Source organism: Triturus cristatus, chromosome 10 (assembly GCF_964204655.1).
Source record: "Triturus cristatus chromosome 10, aTriCri1.1, whole genome shotgun sequence".
NCBI classification, from domain to species: Eukaryota; Metazoa; Chordata; class Amphibia; order Caudata; family Salamandridae; genus Triturus; species Triturus cristatus.
Window position 1 is genome coordinate 58295281 of NC_140593.1, and position 16765 is coordinate 58312045.

Here is a 16765-nt window from a genome sequence, read left to right on the forward strand (position 1 = left end):
CCTCGCCTCTCAGCACCTTACCTGCATGTTCAGCTGCTCGCCGTTCATCTGCGTGTGCTCGATCAGCAGCTGCAGGGTGTCCTTGTACTGGCAGTTTGAGTTTTTGGCCATCTTCACCTTTATGTTCTCTTCGATTTTGGCATGGATCACATTCCGAGCCTTTAGACCCTGAAAAGAAGACAAGTTTTACTTAAATATATATGGGATTTTAATAACACAGCGAGTTCTCAACCATCCCTACGCACCACCCATGGCCGGCTCAGGAGAGTACTGTGAGTGAAGCCCGAGGCTACCCGCGCTTCACTCTTGAGGCGCAGGTCGCATTCCACCACTTCCAGCAGTGGGATAGCTCAGTCGATAAAGAGCCTGCTGCGGCGCCATGGCAGCCGGGACCACCCCCTACGTACACGAGCTACAAGCAGGTCACAGTGAGCGCCTTATATATACACTAGGGCCCTGACTTTGAATGCCACACAAGTGCCTCTCCAATTTAGGTAGTTCCCATTAGAAAAGACGGGCTGTCTAGGATAATATTTTACGATAAGGTGTAAACTCAAAGTACAGTTAGGGCTGGGGAAAGGTCACTCACGAGTTGGGCAAGAGCCGTCCGAAATGAACTTTTAACGTGTGATTGACTTCGACCCAACACCACCGGCCAGCCCACTCTGGTGTACCCGTTTCACACCGCCAGTTCGCACTGCCAGGAGTCCTCCTTACCCGGTAGAGGCCGCTGAAGGGCACGTCGATGGGCAGCGAGAAGAGGTTGTGGATCATCTCCTCGAAGGCGTGCACCAGCTGCTGCTCGGTCTCGGTCTGATGCGGCTCGAAGCCCAGCAGGATCCTCATGGCGATGCGGAACATGAGGCGCTTCACCTCGGGGTAGACAAGCACGCAGGCCCCGCCGGACAGCCACTGCGCCAGGGAGCCGCGCACCTCCTCCTCGATCACCGGGATGTAGTGCTGGAGCGCCTCCCGAGAGAGGACGCCATGAACACCGCCGCCTTTCTCCGAGGCGAAGCAGAAATGCCTCGGAGAAACGCAGCGGTGGTTTCAGATTCGGGGGCGTGTTTCTTTTTCTCTCCTCTTGCCATTGGCTGGAGGAGAGAAAAACACGCCTAAAAAAGGGCGTGGCTAAAAAGTGGAAAGAAGAGCACGGAACACGCCCCCGAATCTGAAAAAGACGGAGCCTATTTGGAGGGACGGCTCTCTCCTCCAATGGCTGGCCTCCGTTTAGGAAGCCAGCCAATGGAGGAGAGGCAAAAAGAGAGGTGGGCTAAATAGCCACTCTAAGAAACATAAGATCTCCGGACTTCCGGTTCTGCCTTCGGCAGACCGGATGGTCCCTCGACCTAAAAACTGTCTCTTAAAAGGGCTCTCATCTCTCAGGCACCGGGTGGCATGCTTCATTGTCCGGTCGGCTCCTCACTGTGGTGACTTCGCCACAGCGCCTCCCCAGGAGCTCTTGTTGCTCAGTTCGAGTGTGGCTTGCAGAAGGTGACGTGTTACCAAAATGCGGTCCAAGAACATGAAATGGATTGTGTTAGGTGTCAGCTCATTTTATTCTGTTCTCTATGTCACAAGGAGCAGTAACAATAACAAGGTTTATTCAAGCTACTACAAAAAACTTTGTGTGTCCGTAAATGTGTTGAGATGTTTCTGCTCTTTATTTTAGCCTCTTCTATGGCCTTCATCAGGAATAGACAATACCCCCGATTAATCTCTATTTCTATTTTACTACTATGTATGAGGTAGAGTATGTGAAAGAATAGTATTTTAAAGTCAATCTTAAATCGTAGTTGCAGGATGCTTCATGACGCGTGCAATGGCCTAGAGTAAAACTGTATATACACAGTTATTCAACTAATGGAATTTAAACTGCTGGTAATGGCTCAAAGCTTTGTTTCATGTGCTATTTTATTTCTGATGAAACATTATTCAAAAGTCGGCGTTGTCTCCTAGTATACATGCCTCGTAGCCTTATTCATTGTCCTCACAGACGAAAAGTAGCACCACACACTAGAGGGACGCATAAATACTAGGTCTGCTGTGATGCCAAAAGAGGCCAGAACAGTCCACTTTAAGTTTATTTTGCACTCAAGTGTACCTCCTATCTCAAAACGTTGTAATACAATTAGCTCATATTTTTTTTTTAAAGGTGTCACTCACGTCCCTACCTTCTCAAGCCCGAAAGACCAATTTCTCTTCTTCTCTCTTTCTGTAGGTGGAGAACAGACCCAAATATTACGGAAGGGAGTAAGTACATTATTACCTATGGATTGCTCTTTTGTGCTGATTCACTGGTTCCTTCCCTGCTGTGTTGTACATGATTAAATATGTTTATATGTTATCAGCACAATTGTCAGTCAACGCCTATTGGTTAACTGTCCAAGCCAATGAGTTCCATAGGTGCTTCTCTCAATACTGTGAACCAATCACAGTCACCGGTGTCCTTTCACCAAAGTTATTACTTAACCCAAGGAACATCACTCATCTTTGACTGCAGATGCCATCACAGGAAGTGACCTCACTTTCTTATTCACCCCAACGTCATGATAAGAAGTGATATCACACAACCTTAAATGCGGTCAGACTCTCACAGAAGTTGATATGGGCAGGCGTAGGAGTGCAGAGGACGCAGGAGGGTGCTTTTGAAAGACGCGGCGAGATGACCCTGCTTACATCTACCCGCACCATTAAATCACGCAGGTCCATCACAGCGTGCCATATACGAGAAGCCTTGACAAAGTGTATAGGGTGAAACAGGTGTTTGCTGTTATCCTGTACTGAAGGATGTCATCCTATGCCTGCACATCAAGAGGGTATCAATTCATGCTCAGCCACAGATTAAGTGCCTGATAACTCATTCCCATTCTGGATTCACACGTCATACCTTTCTCAGTGCTTACAGGTGATCCTTGTGGGCTCCAATACATGTATGATTATTTTAGAGTGTACACCAGGACATTTTCAAAAGAGTGCCCGATCACTTCAGGTGGGTGTTCTCCCCTTGGGGAAGGTAGTGAGGGGGCGTAGGGGTATGGAAGTGGCAACGTGTGGAGGGGTCGTAGGTGAGCTGGACAAACTTGGCGAGGAGGGAGTCTTTCATGTTTTAAGAACATTGGAGATTCAAGTCTCCAAGGCATAAGACGTGAAAATGAAACCAAAGAAACCAGAAACATAGTAGGGGTTGTAGATATATCTTTTATTTTATGTTAACATGTTTTAATACTCTTTTTTTAATTTCCAAATTACTCTCATCTCTGGGATTTCCCTATGGTATAATATTGGGAAATGTAAAAAACATTATTAAACTTAAAAATATGTTTATGTTAAATGGTATTGTAAATTATTAATATAGGTTTTCAATGTGAAATACAAAAATGCTACAGCATTAATAACTTCTTTTAAATTTAGAATGTAATTAAGTTGAAGATATTAAAATACATTTTTTTAGAAAGTTAAAATGTAAAAAAATCCAACGGAAGCAAAAAGGTATATTTTATTGTGTATTATTAATTATTAAAAGCAATGTATAGAATTAATTAAACATAACTTCATTATATTTTAATTGTAATTAATGTTATCTTAATTTATAAATTTAAAAAGGTTGTTAAAATAATTTAAAAAAACGTTTTGTTTTTAAATATTTCTTTTAATGACATTAACATGATATATAGTTCCAAATATTTTAATTCATTTAATGAAATGTAACACTATAAGCTAGTGAGGTTTTGTTCTAAGTCCCTACCTCAATTGTTTTCTATAGGAATGTGTTGCAGTAGCAGTGGGTGGCCATGTGTTGTGCCGGACTTACTATTTATTTTATTTTTATTTATTTTATTTGAAAAGTTTTGTAAAGCGCGAACAAGACCCAGACGGGTATCAGAGCGCTGTACAAAAAGGAACTAACGTTGACATGAAGAATCAGTATGAGTACAATACAAAGAGGCAACATAAGAGGAACCTGAGACAAAAAAAGTCAATGTGGTTGCTAGTGGACGACGAGGTAGCTTGTGATCAAACAGGAAAAGCCCTAATAGATGGGGCAGTGCAGGATTAGCAGCGCACTAAGTCAACAGAACGCCAAAATACATACAAAACACAAAGTAAAAATGATTGTCAAGCATACATTTCAACACGCAAAGAAAAGTGATTGTCAAGCAAGAGAAGTAGGTGTCTAGCAAATGACACGGAGGCTATTGCTGATGAAGTTCTTCCAACAGTAGCCATTTGACCTGTTTTTTGAATGAAGCAGTCGAGGGGTTGGCTCTGATCTCCGTCGGAAGGGCATTCCAAATTCTTGGAGCCAGCCCCGAGAAGGTGCGATTGTAAGTTCTTTTTTTGTTGAATTGAGGCGGTTTCAGTAGTAGGGTATTGGAACTTCTTAAGTTTCGACTGGAACTATAAAGCTCAAGTTTTTTTGCCAGGTAAACATGGCTTTGAAGTGTACAGCTTTATGTGTCAGACAGGCTATCTTGAAGCGTATCCTTGCTTCAATGGGAAGCCAGTTAAGTTGAATTAAGTTGGAGAACGACATGTACAATGCAGTCGTTACACTGCTGTATGTTTACATTGCGGGCGTTTCAACGCAAGTCGTTACGACGACTTGCGCTGGATGGCACTCTAAACTAAGGGATAGTGTGATTTACTATTCCAACACCTTCCCGACTGTTACTTAGGCTGGAGTTGGAACAGTAAATCATATTATTCCTAAGTCCAGCGCCCACCAGCGCAAGTCGTTGTAATTACTTGCGTTGTAACGAACGCGATGTAAAATACCATGTTGCAAATGTATGCGCTGTAACGTCATACATTCAATGAAGTCAGGAGTAATATGATCATGCTTTCTGGAGCCTGTGATTAGTCTGGCAGAGGCGTTCAGAGTAGCTCTTAGCAGAGCTAACCTTGCTTCAGGAAGCCCAGCTAGGGTCACCTAGCCATATTCCACTCGTGAGATAACTAGGGATTGGACTGCTGACTGGAGGTCCTCGGGAGGTAGGAACGGTTTGATTTTCCTAAGAGTGTTGAGCTGATGATTGGCACTCCTAATGGTGGCACTGATGTGACCTTGCATGTTTAGAAATGTGTCTAGGGTGACACCTAAAGACCACGCAGAGTCCGCCATATGAGGGGTACCGTTGGGTGCAGAGATTGTTTTGATCCAGTTTTGCGTGGGGGCCACATGGTTGCGGGGGATGATCAAAAGAAATTCAGTTTTGAGGAAATTAAGTGACAGATGGTTATGCGTTAGCCATTGTTGAGTTTTTTGAAGCGCTCCAATAAGAGTTTTAATGTCATCTTGAGAGGAGATCTTCAAATACAGTTGAGTGCCATCCGCCTACATGTGGTACTGAATGTTAGAGTCGTTCAGAATAGCAGTTAGGGGTTCCTTGAAGAGATTGAAGAGCGTGGGCAAGAGTGCAGATCCATGAGGCACCATAATAGAGACCATGAAGCTGGCAGCCAAAGACTGGTTGGCTTTGATTCTTTGTGTTCGGTTATGCAGGAAAGAGGAGAACCAATTCAAGACAGGGCCAGATAACCGCATCCTATATTGAAGAAGGTTAATCAAGGTATTATGATTGATAGTGTCAAAAGCAGAGGACAAGTCCAGAAGAATTAGAAGACAAGGCGTATCTTGGTCAAGAGCTCTCAAGATGTCATCCACAATGTGAGTTAGAGCTGTTTCTGTACTATGACCTGATCTAAAGCCTGACTGATGTCTGTCTAGGAGCTGACATTTCTCGATGTGGTCACAGAACTGTGTGTGAACGCATTTCTCGAGCAATTTCGCTAAAGACATGATGTTGGTGATCGGCCGGAAATTATTGGGATCCGTTAAGTCTGCATTAGGCTTCTTGGGGATGGGTGTGACCTGCCCCCATGTTAAGACAGTCGGGAATCCTCCCCTGTAAGAGAGACTGTTGGATGATCCTGGACCAGAGAGGCAGAATGGCCTCGTTGAGGTCTTTGAGCAACGTAGCGGGAAGTGGATCACTGAAATGGTTGGAAGGTTTTAGAGATGCCAAGGAATGTGACAACTCCTCCAAATCCAGGAGCAGGAAGGTATTCCAGCAGGCATTGTTTTTGGGAGTGTATTCTGTGGGGTATAGCGGAGCACACACTGCCGCAGGTACTGCCGAACCCATGGCGCTCATAAACAACAGGTTAGCGGCGGCACGTTGAAGCTACTGATCAATACTCTTACACTTTTCAGAAAAGTGCGCTGAGAAGTCCTCCTCACTGGGTCCAGAGGTTTTGATTTCTGGAGTAGAATTGGTATATTGATTAGCCTGTTCTTTGATGATATCAAACAGTTTCTTGGGTCGGTTTTTAGCGCTGTCAAGCTGATCCCTGAAATGATCTGATTTAGCAATGCGAATGTGTTTGTTACAGGAGCTTCTCATATTCCTTAACTGCTTGAGACTAGAGGTGGAGGGAAATTTCTACAACGTCTCTCAGAGATCTTCAGTTTGCGACGTTCATCATTAAGGGCGCCATTGAACCAAGGTTTGGATTGTTTGCAAGGAATCCTTTTGAGTTGCTTCGGGGCGGCAGAGTCGAGAATATTTGACATGGCATTGATGTAATGATCCATCAACTCTTCCAAATTATTCATGTTAGTGGGAGGTTCTAGCAGATTCTTGCTGAAATTGGAAAGGTTGGAGATGTTGATGTCTCTCAGATTACGAGTCAGTTGCTTGTTTTTGAGAGGTTCGCCTCCCGCCCTTCCGATCCGAAGCCACCGACATCATCTGCGGTGTACCCCAGGGTTCATCCCTCAGCCCGACCCTGTTCAACGTCTACATGGCCACCCTTGCACAAGTGGCCGCCCAGCACGACCTGAACATCATCTCCTATGCCGACGACACCCAGCTCATCCTCTCCCTCACCAAGGACCCGCACTCTGCCAAAACCAACCTCCACGACGGAATGAAGGCCGTCGTCGAGTGGATGAGGAGCAGCCGTCTGAAACTGAACTCGGACAAGACGGAGGACCTCATCCTAGGTCCCACCCCCTCTGCATGGGACGACTCCTGGTGGCCGACCACACTGGGAGCAGCTCCAGCACCCACGGACCACGCACGCAACCAAGGATTCATCCTCGACTCCGCCCTCTTCATGTCGAAGCAAGTCAACGCCAATCCCTCCTCCTGCTACAACACCCTCCACATGCTCCACAGGATCTACAAATGGATCCCGACCGAAACAAGAAGAACAGTGACCCAGGCCCTCGTCAGCAGCAGGCTGGACTACGGCAACGCACTTTACGCTGGAACCCCAGCCAAACACCTGCGACGACTACAACGCAGCCAAAACGCCTCCGTCCAACTGATCCTCAACGTCCCCTGCCGCAACCACATCACCCCCCACCTAAGAGACCTGCACTGGCTCCCCGTCAATAAGAGGATCACCTTCAAGCTCCTCACCCACGCACACAAAGCACTCCACAACACTGGACCAGCCTACCTGAACAGCAGACTCAACTTCTACTCCCCCGCCCGCCAGCTCCGCTCCTCCAGCCTTACCCTTGCCGCCGTCCCGCGCATCCAACGCACAATCTCCGGCAGAAGATCCTTCTCCTTCCTCGCCGCCAAAACCTGGAACACCCTCCCCACCCATCTGCGACAGACCCAGGACCTGCTCACCTTCAGAATGCTCCTCAAAACCTGGCTCTTCAAACAGTAGCAGCACCCCCCCCCCCTCAGCACCTTGAGACCCTCACGGGTAAGTAGCGTGCTCTACAAATACATTGATTGATTGATTGATTGATTGATTGATTGATTTATCTGAGCAATACCTTTTCCTGAATGTGAAAGGAGATTTGGTGATGATCCGACCAATCACAAGGTACAATGTCATCCAGTTGAATGATGTGATCTCTAGCTATGATGAGGTCAAGGGTAGCGCCCTTGTAGTGGGTGGGACCGTTGCAAGCCTGTATATAGTTGAGGTCGGAGAGGAAAGCCTTAAAAGAGCAAACTAGCGGATCGTTAGCGTCATTCCAGTGAAGGTTGAAGTCACTGAGGAAGATATGGTTAGGGTGGAGGGCCGAGCTGGCAGAGATGGATTCCATCAATTGCTCTACGAAACGCAAGTTATCCCCAGGAGGATGATAGATCGAGTGAAGCACACAAACAATCTTGCCCTTATTCCAAATTTCAGAGACTAGGAGCTCACAGGAGGACATCAAATCCTTATGAGTCTGCTTAAATACGAGGCTAGAACGATGGATACAGGCAATGCCCTCCCCCCCGATTTAATAGATCTATTGCATCTGATTATGTCCTAGTCAGGAGGAATTAAGATGTCGAGTATTGGGGAGGAGGAGTCATTAAGCCACTTTTCCTAAGAATCAGGAGGTCTAATTCTTGTGATATGATGAGTTCGAAGATATCCGCTGCGTGTTTCACTGCTGATCTGCAGTTGAGAAGCATCAATTTGATATGAGAGTTTGTAGTTGCTTCCATTAGGTGCGACGTGGTGACCTGGAGTAAGTTATCCTTATTCATGGATCTAAAGTTAACGCTAGGTTCTCTATCCGGAGCAGATGTGATGGTGGGTATGATGCTAGCAGAGACCGCATAGTCATCATATGAAAGTAAGAGTGCAAGCGTGTCATCGTCAGCCATCTGAGTCTGGAATCTACGGGTCTAGAATGGAGGTTGGGAAGAGGTCGAGAGGGCCAGCGTGGGTTACTAGGGTAAATATCCGAGGACCTTTCTATTCCAACACTTAAAGTATGTGCTGGAGGCTTCGGAAGATCAGTCCCCGTGAGAGGATAGGGTTTGCACAACTTTGCATTCTTCAATGAGCAGTGCGGAGGGTCGGGAGGTCATCCCTTACAGTAAGGAGGTCCAGCTTCAGTTCAACCAGCTTTTCTTCAATCCAGCGAAGGCTGTCACAGTCAGGTACCCGCCCAGAATAAGATGAGGGGAGAGGCCCCTTCTCCTCACAGTGCTTGCACGGGGAGATCGACCCCTGCTTGAGCGCAGTTATGGGATCCATTGGAATATACCTGTCTGTTGGCAGTACTGGCATTACACTCATAAATTTGGATACACCCCCTGTTTCAGGGGGTGGAGACATGTACGTATAAACTTTTGAGTAACTTTACACTCGGATTTTGTGAGGAACCAAAACTAGTAATGTTTCTCAAATGTATAAGATTCATTTACTAGCAGTAAATCTACTTGTTTAAATTTACCTATGTGAAGAAATCCCTTAATATAGAATAAATGGACATGCCCAGGCCGCTGTATAATTGTCATCTTAACTGCCAGACAACTCATTTCCATCCCTCAGGGTGCCTGCCACAAGGTGCAGGAATCAACAAGGGGGCCCCCTCGGCCCCCAGTTGGAGGCTGCAAACTGAAGGGGGCCCAGGTAGGGGCCCCCAAACTCGCTTTCCGACAGACTTTCCATGTCAGAAAGCCCGGCATGGAAAGCCTGCCGGAAGCCGAGCATTGTAAACCGGATGGCATAAAACGGCATCCACATTGATTGCGGTCCGGTCTCCGACTTGCCGACGGGCTCCTTGAGCCCATCGGAATCCAGCCGGAATGACCATCCAGTTTCACTTCTGACCTTCTAAGTTGTAATTAGGCATTCGGTAGTGAAACCGACAATCACGGTCAGAAAGCCTCAGACCTAAGGTCGGAGGCTTTCCAACCGAGATAGTAATCAGCCGCTTAGTCTTTCATGATTCAACTACTGTTCTTCATTATATCAGGGGTGGCTCCTCCGCTAAGGCGGAGGAGCATCGCCCCACTACTCTATGAGCTGGAAAAGTAAAATGATAATAACATTGTTATTATAATTGTATTTTTCTCAGGTTTGGAGCTGGGTTAGGGAGGGGGGGCTGGAGGAACAGGGGGAGCAGTGGTTTGCACACTCCAAGTGCACATGACTGTTTGGTCAGCCGTCTTTGCCCTGCCAAATGGTCATGCGCACTTTGTATTTTCCCCACCAGGCGCATTACACAGCCTGGTGGGGAGCATGCAAAGTCCCCACCTGAGTGCTGACCCACGGCGCTCAGACCAGTCACAGCAATGCATTGCAGCATTATGATTGGCTTTAGGGAGCCAATCACAATGCTGCATTGCAGCGTTGTGTTTGGCTGTGGGAAGCCTGGGTGCTTCCTGGTTACAGGACTCCCAGAGAAGCAGAGGAAAATGCAGACGGTGAAAGAGGTAAGGGTTTTTTCCCCTATTTTATGTCGTTCTGTGCTCCCCCCACCCTGCCACCCCCAGCCTACCCCCGCCACCCCTAACCTACCCTCGCCACCCCCACCCTCCCCCACCCCTCCACCCTCATTGCCTGCCAGCCGCTACTGCATTATATGTTGGTCTTTCTAAATATTTAAGAGACTCACTAAAGTCTACTCAAAGGGATTTTATATGTCTTATTTTCTCTTTGCTTCCTGAATCTCATGTTCCCCGTATCACACGCGTCTCGTTGGGTACCATTTTCTACATAATGCAAGGTTTGTGCCTTGTGTGTCATTCTCAAGTGTCTCTGTTGATGCTCTGCCATTATTGGGTCCTGGGGTCGGACGAACAAAGGTTTACTTTATAAAGTCTACAGTCACTTATGTTTGAGGAGATGGGTCAGCCTTGTTCTTGTTTCTAACCTTTCTCCTTCCTTCCATGAGGTTTCACGGGATTATTTCCAGAGATGAGGTGGACGAGCTTCTGGCTGGTGTGGAGGGCGCCTATCTCATCCGGGAGAGCCAGCGACAGCCCGGCTGCTACACGCTGGCCCTCAGGTGTGTCCCTGCGCAGCACTTGTCCTATGCAGTGATGTACTAGTAGTGCGTGGTTAGTACAGCTGTGTGTGTACATATGAACATATGTGTGTGTGTGTGTGTGGTATGTGTGTGTGCATGCATGTATGTATCTATGTGTGTGTGTACACAAGCGTGTATGTATGCACCTTTTTGTATGTGTGTGCAAGTGTGTATTTATGTATCTTTGTGGGTGTGTGTGGTATGTGTGTGTATCTGTTTGTGGGGTATGTATGTGGGGTATGTGGTAATTGGAGCATGTATGTATGTACCTTTGTGTCTGTGTGGTATGTGTGTGTTTATGAGAGAGATGCTGGCCTACCTCTTATTTCTTCAGTGCGATGGACTTGTTATGTCTGTGTGTGTGTGTGGGGTATGTGTGTGTTTGTGAGCGTGTATGCGTGTACCTTTGTGTGTGTGTGTGTGGTATGTGTGTGGTCTGTGTTTGTGGTATGTGTGTGTATGTTTGTGGGGTATGTGTGTGTGCGAGAGTGTATGTATGAACCTTTGTGTGTGTGTGATTTGTGTGTGGTGTGTGTGTGATGCTGGCCTGCCTCTTATTTCTTCAGTGTGATGAACTTGGTATGTGTGTGTGTGTGTGTGGTATGTGCGTGGAGAATGTGTGTGTGTGAGCGAGTATGTGTGTACCTTTTTGTGTATGTGGTATGTGTGTTGTGTGTGCATGTGTGCGTGTGTGTGTGTGTGATGCTGGCCTGCTGCTTATTGCTTCAGTTTGATGGACTCAGTATGTGTGTGTGTGTGTGTGTGTGTGTGTGGTATGTGTGTGGGGAATGTGTGTGTGTGTGCAAGTATGTAAGTATGTACCTTTGTGTGTGTGTGGTATGTGTGTGTGTGATGCAGGCCTGCCTCTTATTTCTTCAGTGTGATGGACTCAGTATGCGTGTGTGGTATGTGTGTTTATGTGTGTGGGGTATGTGTGTGTGTGAGCTTGTATGTATGTACCTGTGTGTGTGTGTGGTATGTGTGTCGTCTGTGCGTGTGTGTGTGATGCTGGCCTGCGTCTTATTTCTTGAGTGTTATGGACTCGGTAGGAGTGTGTGTATGTATGTGTGTGTGGTATGTGTGTGGGGTATGCGTGTGTGTGAACTTGTGGGTGTCTATGTATGTACCTTTGTGTGTGTGGTATGTGTGTGGTCTGTGGGTGTGTGTGATGCTGGTCTGCCTCTTTTTTCTTCAGTGTGATGGACTCGGTATGTATGTGTGTGGTATGTGTGTATGTGTGTGTGCGAGCATGTATGTATGTACTTTTGTGTATGTGGAGTGTGTGGTATGTGCGTGCGTGTATTAGGCCTGGGTGGTAAACTCCAACCTGTTCGCGGAGTTTGCAGAGTTTTCTGCACTCTGTGCTGCGCGGCGCTCACAGAGTGCAGAAAACTCTGCTTCGCCTAGTGCATTAAAGTTTTTCCCCGCTCACGATCGCGAGCAGTAAGTTCGCGAGCATGAGCTGCCGCTTGGGTAGAATTTCTACCCAAGCGGGAGAAAGACCAGTGCGAACAGCAGTTCACATCACACTCCGCCACTTATGGAATTTCACTGAGTTTTTTGTAACTCCGCAGAGTTCCGCATAGCAAAACTCTGCGAGCTATGCCCAGGCTTCACCGTGTATGTGATATTGGCCTGCCTCTTGTTTCTTCAGTGTGATGGACTCGGCATGTGTTTCTGTGTGGAGATGTGTCACACGTCTCCAGACAGGAGCTGTGTGTGGCTTTAGGTTGCGTCCATCAGACCCTGGAGAGGAGGGGTGGGTCCAGCGTTTCCACCCTTTCATCCTGGGTGAGTGCCCCTCTGTGAACCGGAGCATGCTTGGCTGACGGGTGGCAGAGCCTGGTCTGCATGGGTGGGGGGGGCCCTTCCTACCTTCACTCCAAGTCCAAGGTGAGGACCCTGCCTGCTGACGCTCCCTACTAAACTCACTGTTGTCACCAAGGCGGGGGGCCCTCGCTCACCCCGAATGTCAGAGGTGTGTTTAACGAGATCTTGGATACTTGACAAATAGGACCCCAATTTCACTCTCTCTCCCTCCTTCTCTCTCTGTCTCACTCTCTCTGTGTTTCCCCCCCCCCTCCCCCCTCCCCTCCGCCGCACGTGGACGGCATCGCCTGAAAGATGCTCCTCGTTGGGTTTGGGTCCCTCCAAATATTTAGGTACCCCTTGGAATTGAGCCACAGATAGTTTTGGCCGTCTGTCACTGGCTCGAAATACAAACCGACCCTGTCAGCCAGATATGAAGGTCTAAACAGAAGGCGCTCGGGAGCTCAGTGCGCTGCGCCAGTGTCTGCGTTGAGGAGTTCCAAGGACCAGCAACACTACTGCGCACAAGGGTTGCCCAGTTAGTGTTACCCCGCCGAGTCTCCTATTTTTCACATAATGTTCACTTTGTAGAGAATGATTCCCATCCCACCGGATCATGTATTTATCCATGACTCAGGTCACACCGTTCATTGAAGATGAGCCGTTCCCATGCAGTCTGTGCTGGATCAGAATGTATATATTTTCCTATGAGTGGTTACAGAGTTGATTTTTGTCACCAAGGGCGAGCTTGCCTTACTGCTGTTGTGCAACACGTGTTACTAAAATGCCTCTCTTGCTGCTTCTGTGGTAGCGGCGTAGCGCCTTGAAGCCCAAACTCGTAATTGCCAGAGAGGCGCTGCGATCTAGGTCTAGCGCCTCTTGTCCCTGTAACATGGTCCTGTGTAAAGGAGGAGGAACAGGGGAGTGCTTAATTTGAGCCGGAGGTTTCCGGTGCTTAGCACCGGCACTTAATTGGTGTCCGGTGCTCGGCATCTAATTGTCAACACTACACTTAGGGCAGTCTGCCACAAGGTGGCACTGCTCATGTAATTTAGAGAGGAGCAGTATTACAGCTGTTTAGGGGAACAATATACATACAAAAATTGCTAATACCTGCCTTCCCAGGCATTCCTGTAGCTTTAGGGACCTGGAATAATCTTTACTGTCGCATTTACATGCAAGAGAGCAGGTTAGTAGTTGTTTTGGCAGCGATGACAGGGGCGGTGGGTGGTGCAAGCTGCAGTGACCTCCTGGTCAGAGCCCTGGCACTTAATATTTTACACATTAAAGTTTGAAACAACGGCATGCAAATGTACCTGGCGCTCTTCAGGGGAGAGATGCTGGCCATGCAGTCATGACGTTATGCACCTATGGATTACCCCTGGGACACATTTTTTTTCGTGGGCGAAATACGCCTATTTCACATTGCTCGAATTTCGCAGCACTTTGTATCACTCCCTGCTCATGGTTTTTGGCTGCCAGGGACTTGTCCGAACAGAAACTAAAAAGCAGAAACAAAACCTCGACGAAGAAACACTTCCCACTTGAAGCGGGCTCCTGCCAGCCCCCTCACTTTCACAAGAGACACCGGCCAAGTAAAGTTCGCACGATATTAGTAATTTCACCTGATTTTCTTTAAAACTTTTTGCGCCTCACAAAAAAGAGTCCGCAGTTTCGCCCACCTCTGTGTGGGTGCATCAGGGACTATCCAAGAAGCAGTGCTTAATTTGTAAAAAGAAAAAAAAAACAATAAGTGCCAGGATCCTGGTCTGGAGGCCACTGCAGTCTGCACCACAGATCTCCCCTGCCAGTGCTGCCAAGGACAGCAGCAACACAACTACTAACCATCACACTGCTACAAGGGTGGCAATTCAAACTATTTCAGGACCCCCCGAGCTAAAAGAATGGGCTTGTGCGGTAAAAATCATTTTTAATGTATATTGAATTAATAATCAACTATGGCCATCTCTAAATTAGACAGACAGCGCCACCTTGTGGCAGACTGTCACAAGCGCCGGTGTTGACAATTAAGAGCGGGTGCCAGCGGCGGAAACCACCAGCTCAAATTAAGCACTGCCAAGAAGAAACCAGTCTGTCAAGGGAGAGGGCTGAGTTATTCTGTTTATTCTGAAATGCTCACAGTCTTTAATAACTGTACTTCAGTTCCTTGTTTGAGAAAAAAGACAAAACATTGTGCATTTTAAAAAGATAATCACGAGTGCCTTGTTGTAATGGGATATGCTAATTAGTCTTACATTAATGGATACAGCTGTAGGAACGTCCCGACAGAAGTTAGAAATGAGTTTGTGTTATTTGTTGAAGCATGAAATGCAGACACCATAGCAGTTGTGCTTTCAGGCCATGGCTCTCAGGTGGGTTCATATTTCTCAGGTGCTTCTCTTTCTTGACCCCAGGTTTGGACATCAAACCTTGAACTATCGCCTGTTCTACGATGGGAAGCACTTTGTTGGCGAGAAGCGCTTTGAGTCGATTCATGACCTAGTGACGGATGGACTGATCATGCTCTATATAGAAACCAAGGCCTCTGAGTACATCGCCAAAATGACCACCAACCCCATCTATGAGCACATTGGCTACGCCACCCAACTCCGGGAGAAGGTCTGCCGGCGGCTCAGCCGGCACCGAAATGACTCCAAGAAAATCCCCCTCCAGGGTGAAAACAACACCGCTGTGGAGAAGGTGAGCGTCCACACTGGGTGGCACAATAGGTCAGAATCTACTTAGGCTTGTTACTGTGATTTTTATATTTCCATGTTGCTCGCTTGACCTATCCCCAACCCACTGAGCTCATGGTCCTCTGTGGATTGGTTGGCATTGGGCAAGTCCTACCCTGAGCTCATGGTTCTATTTGGGTGGAAAGATTGGTTGTGAGTGGGGAAGACCAATCTGTGGGTTTATGGTGACTGTTGGTTGAAAGACTGCTTGAGAATGGGTCAGCGCACCCAATCGGCTTATGGTTAGGGGTGGGCGTAACTTGCATATATCTGTGTAGCGTAATCACATGGAATTTTCAAAAAATTCCTTCAAATTACTCATAATTATGTAAGGAGAGTCATTCTTTGTTTAGAGCTACCCCCTGGTGTCGGAAATGGATGCCAGTATGCATTTTATGCTAAGAAATTGCACTAAATGCAACAGAACACAAATAGCGCGCGCAAGCAGCTGGCTGTGCTCGCTAAATGTGCTCGTGCGGAAGGATGGTTCCCCAACTTACTCCCAGCATTCAGTTATGTTTTCTTAGCTCAAAATGCACCCTCGCATGCCGTTACTAATTTTGTCCCCTGGCAAGGCCCCAATAATGCATGTTTTAACCTATGCCTAATCTTCAGCAGTAAAAGACACACAATTGATGGACGGAATGCAGAACAAATCAAAACATTTACCCCCAGTCAAGAGATCTGGGCTAAATCCATCATTAGACCTGGCCATATGCAAATCAGTCTTGACCCTGTGCCTCATGGGAACAGTCCAGCCCGAACTGCCAAGCCAGGTCCTCCCTGGACGGAAACAAGCATCCTAGGATCGGTTTCAGGGTTTCACCCCTCTTCAGCCAGGATAGCTTGATTCCAGTGGCACAGTGATCCCAGGACCCACGTCTGGGCATACCTGGCACACTTAGGGTGAGAAAGCAAAAGACACACAATTGATGGACGGAATGCAGAACAAATCAAAACATTCACCCCCAGTCAAAGCAAAAGACACACACTTGATGGACGGAAGAGGGGTGAAACCCCGAAACCGGTCCTAGGATGCTTCTTTCCAGTCCAGGGAGGACCTGGCTTGGCAGTTCGGGCTGGACTGTTCCCATGAGGCACAGGGTCAAGACTGATTTGCATATGGCTGGGTTCAAACTGGAATGGCATGGTGAGCAGAAAAGCGATGGATTTAGGCCCAAATCTCTGTACTGGGGTGAATGTATGACATTGTTCTGTATTCTGTCCATCAACTGTTGTTTTTGCATTAATATTCAGCAGTGGTGGCCGGCACGGATTCGGGGAGGCGGGGCAGGGGGTGGGTGAGGAAATGGAAGGGAAAACTAAAAAAAACAAAATGAAACAAACCCACTTACCTAATCACCACGTTCCGAGTCTCTGTTCCTTCTCTACTCCGTTGAACTTGGCCTGAACAGCAACCAGGAATAACACA

At 47.3% G+C, this 16765-nt stretch overlaps 1 protein-coding gene across 2 annotated transcripts in view; it reads left to right on the forward strand.

Moving 5' to 3' along the window:
- The window catches only part of CHN2 (chimerin 2), a 531221-nt gene that overhangs the window by 280282 nt on the left and 234174 nt on the right, over positions 1-16765 (forward strand). For both annotated transcript variants that reach the window (XM_085630409.1, XM_085630408.1), the window contains exons 4-6: positions 2222-2253; positions 10655-10768; positions 15013-15298. In XM_085630409.1, the coding sequence (XP_085486535.1) occupies positions 2222-2253; positions 10655-10768; positions 15013-15298 (432 nt within the window). The remainder of the gene's footprint in view (positions 1-2221; positions 2254-10654; positions 10769-15012; positions 15299-16765) is intronic.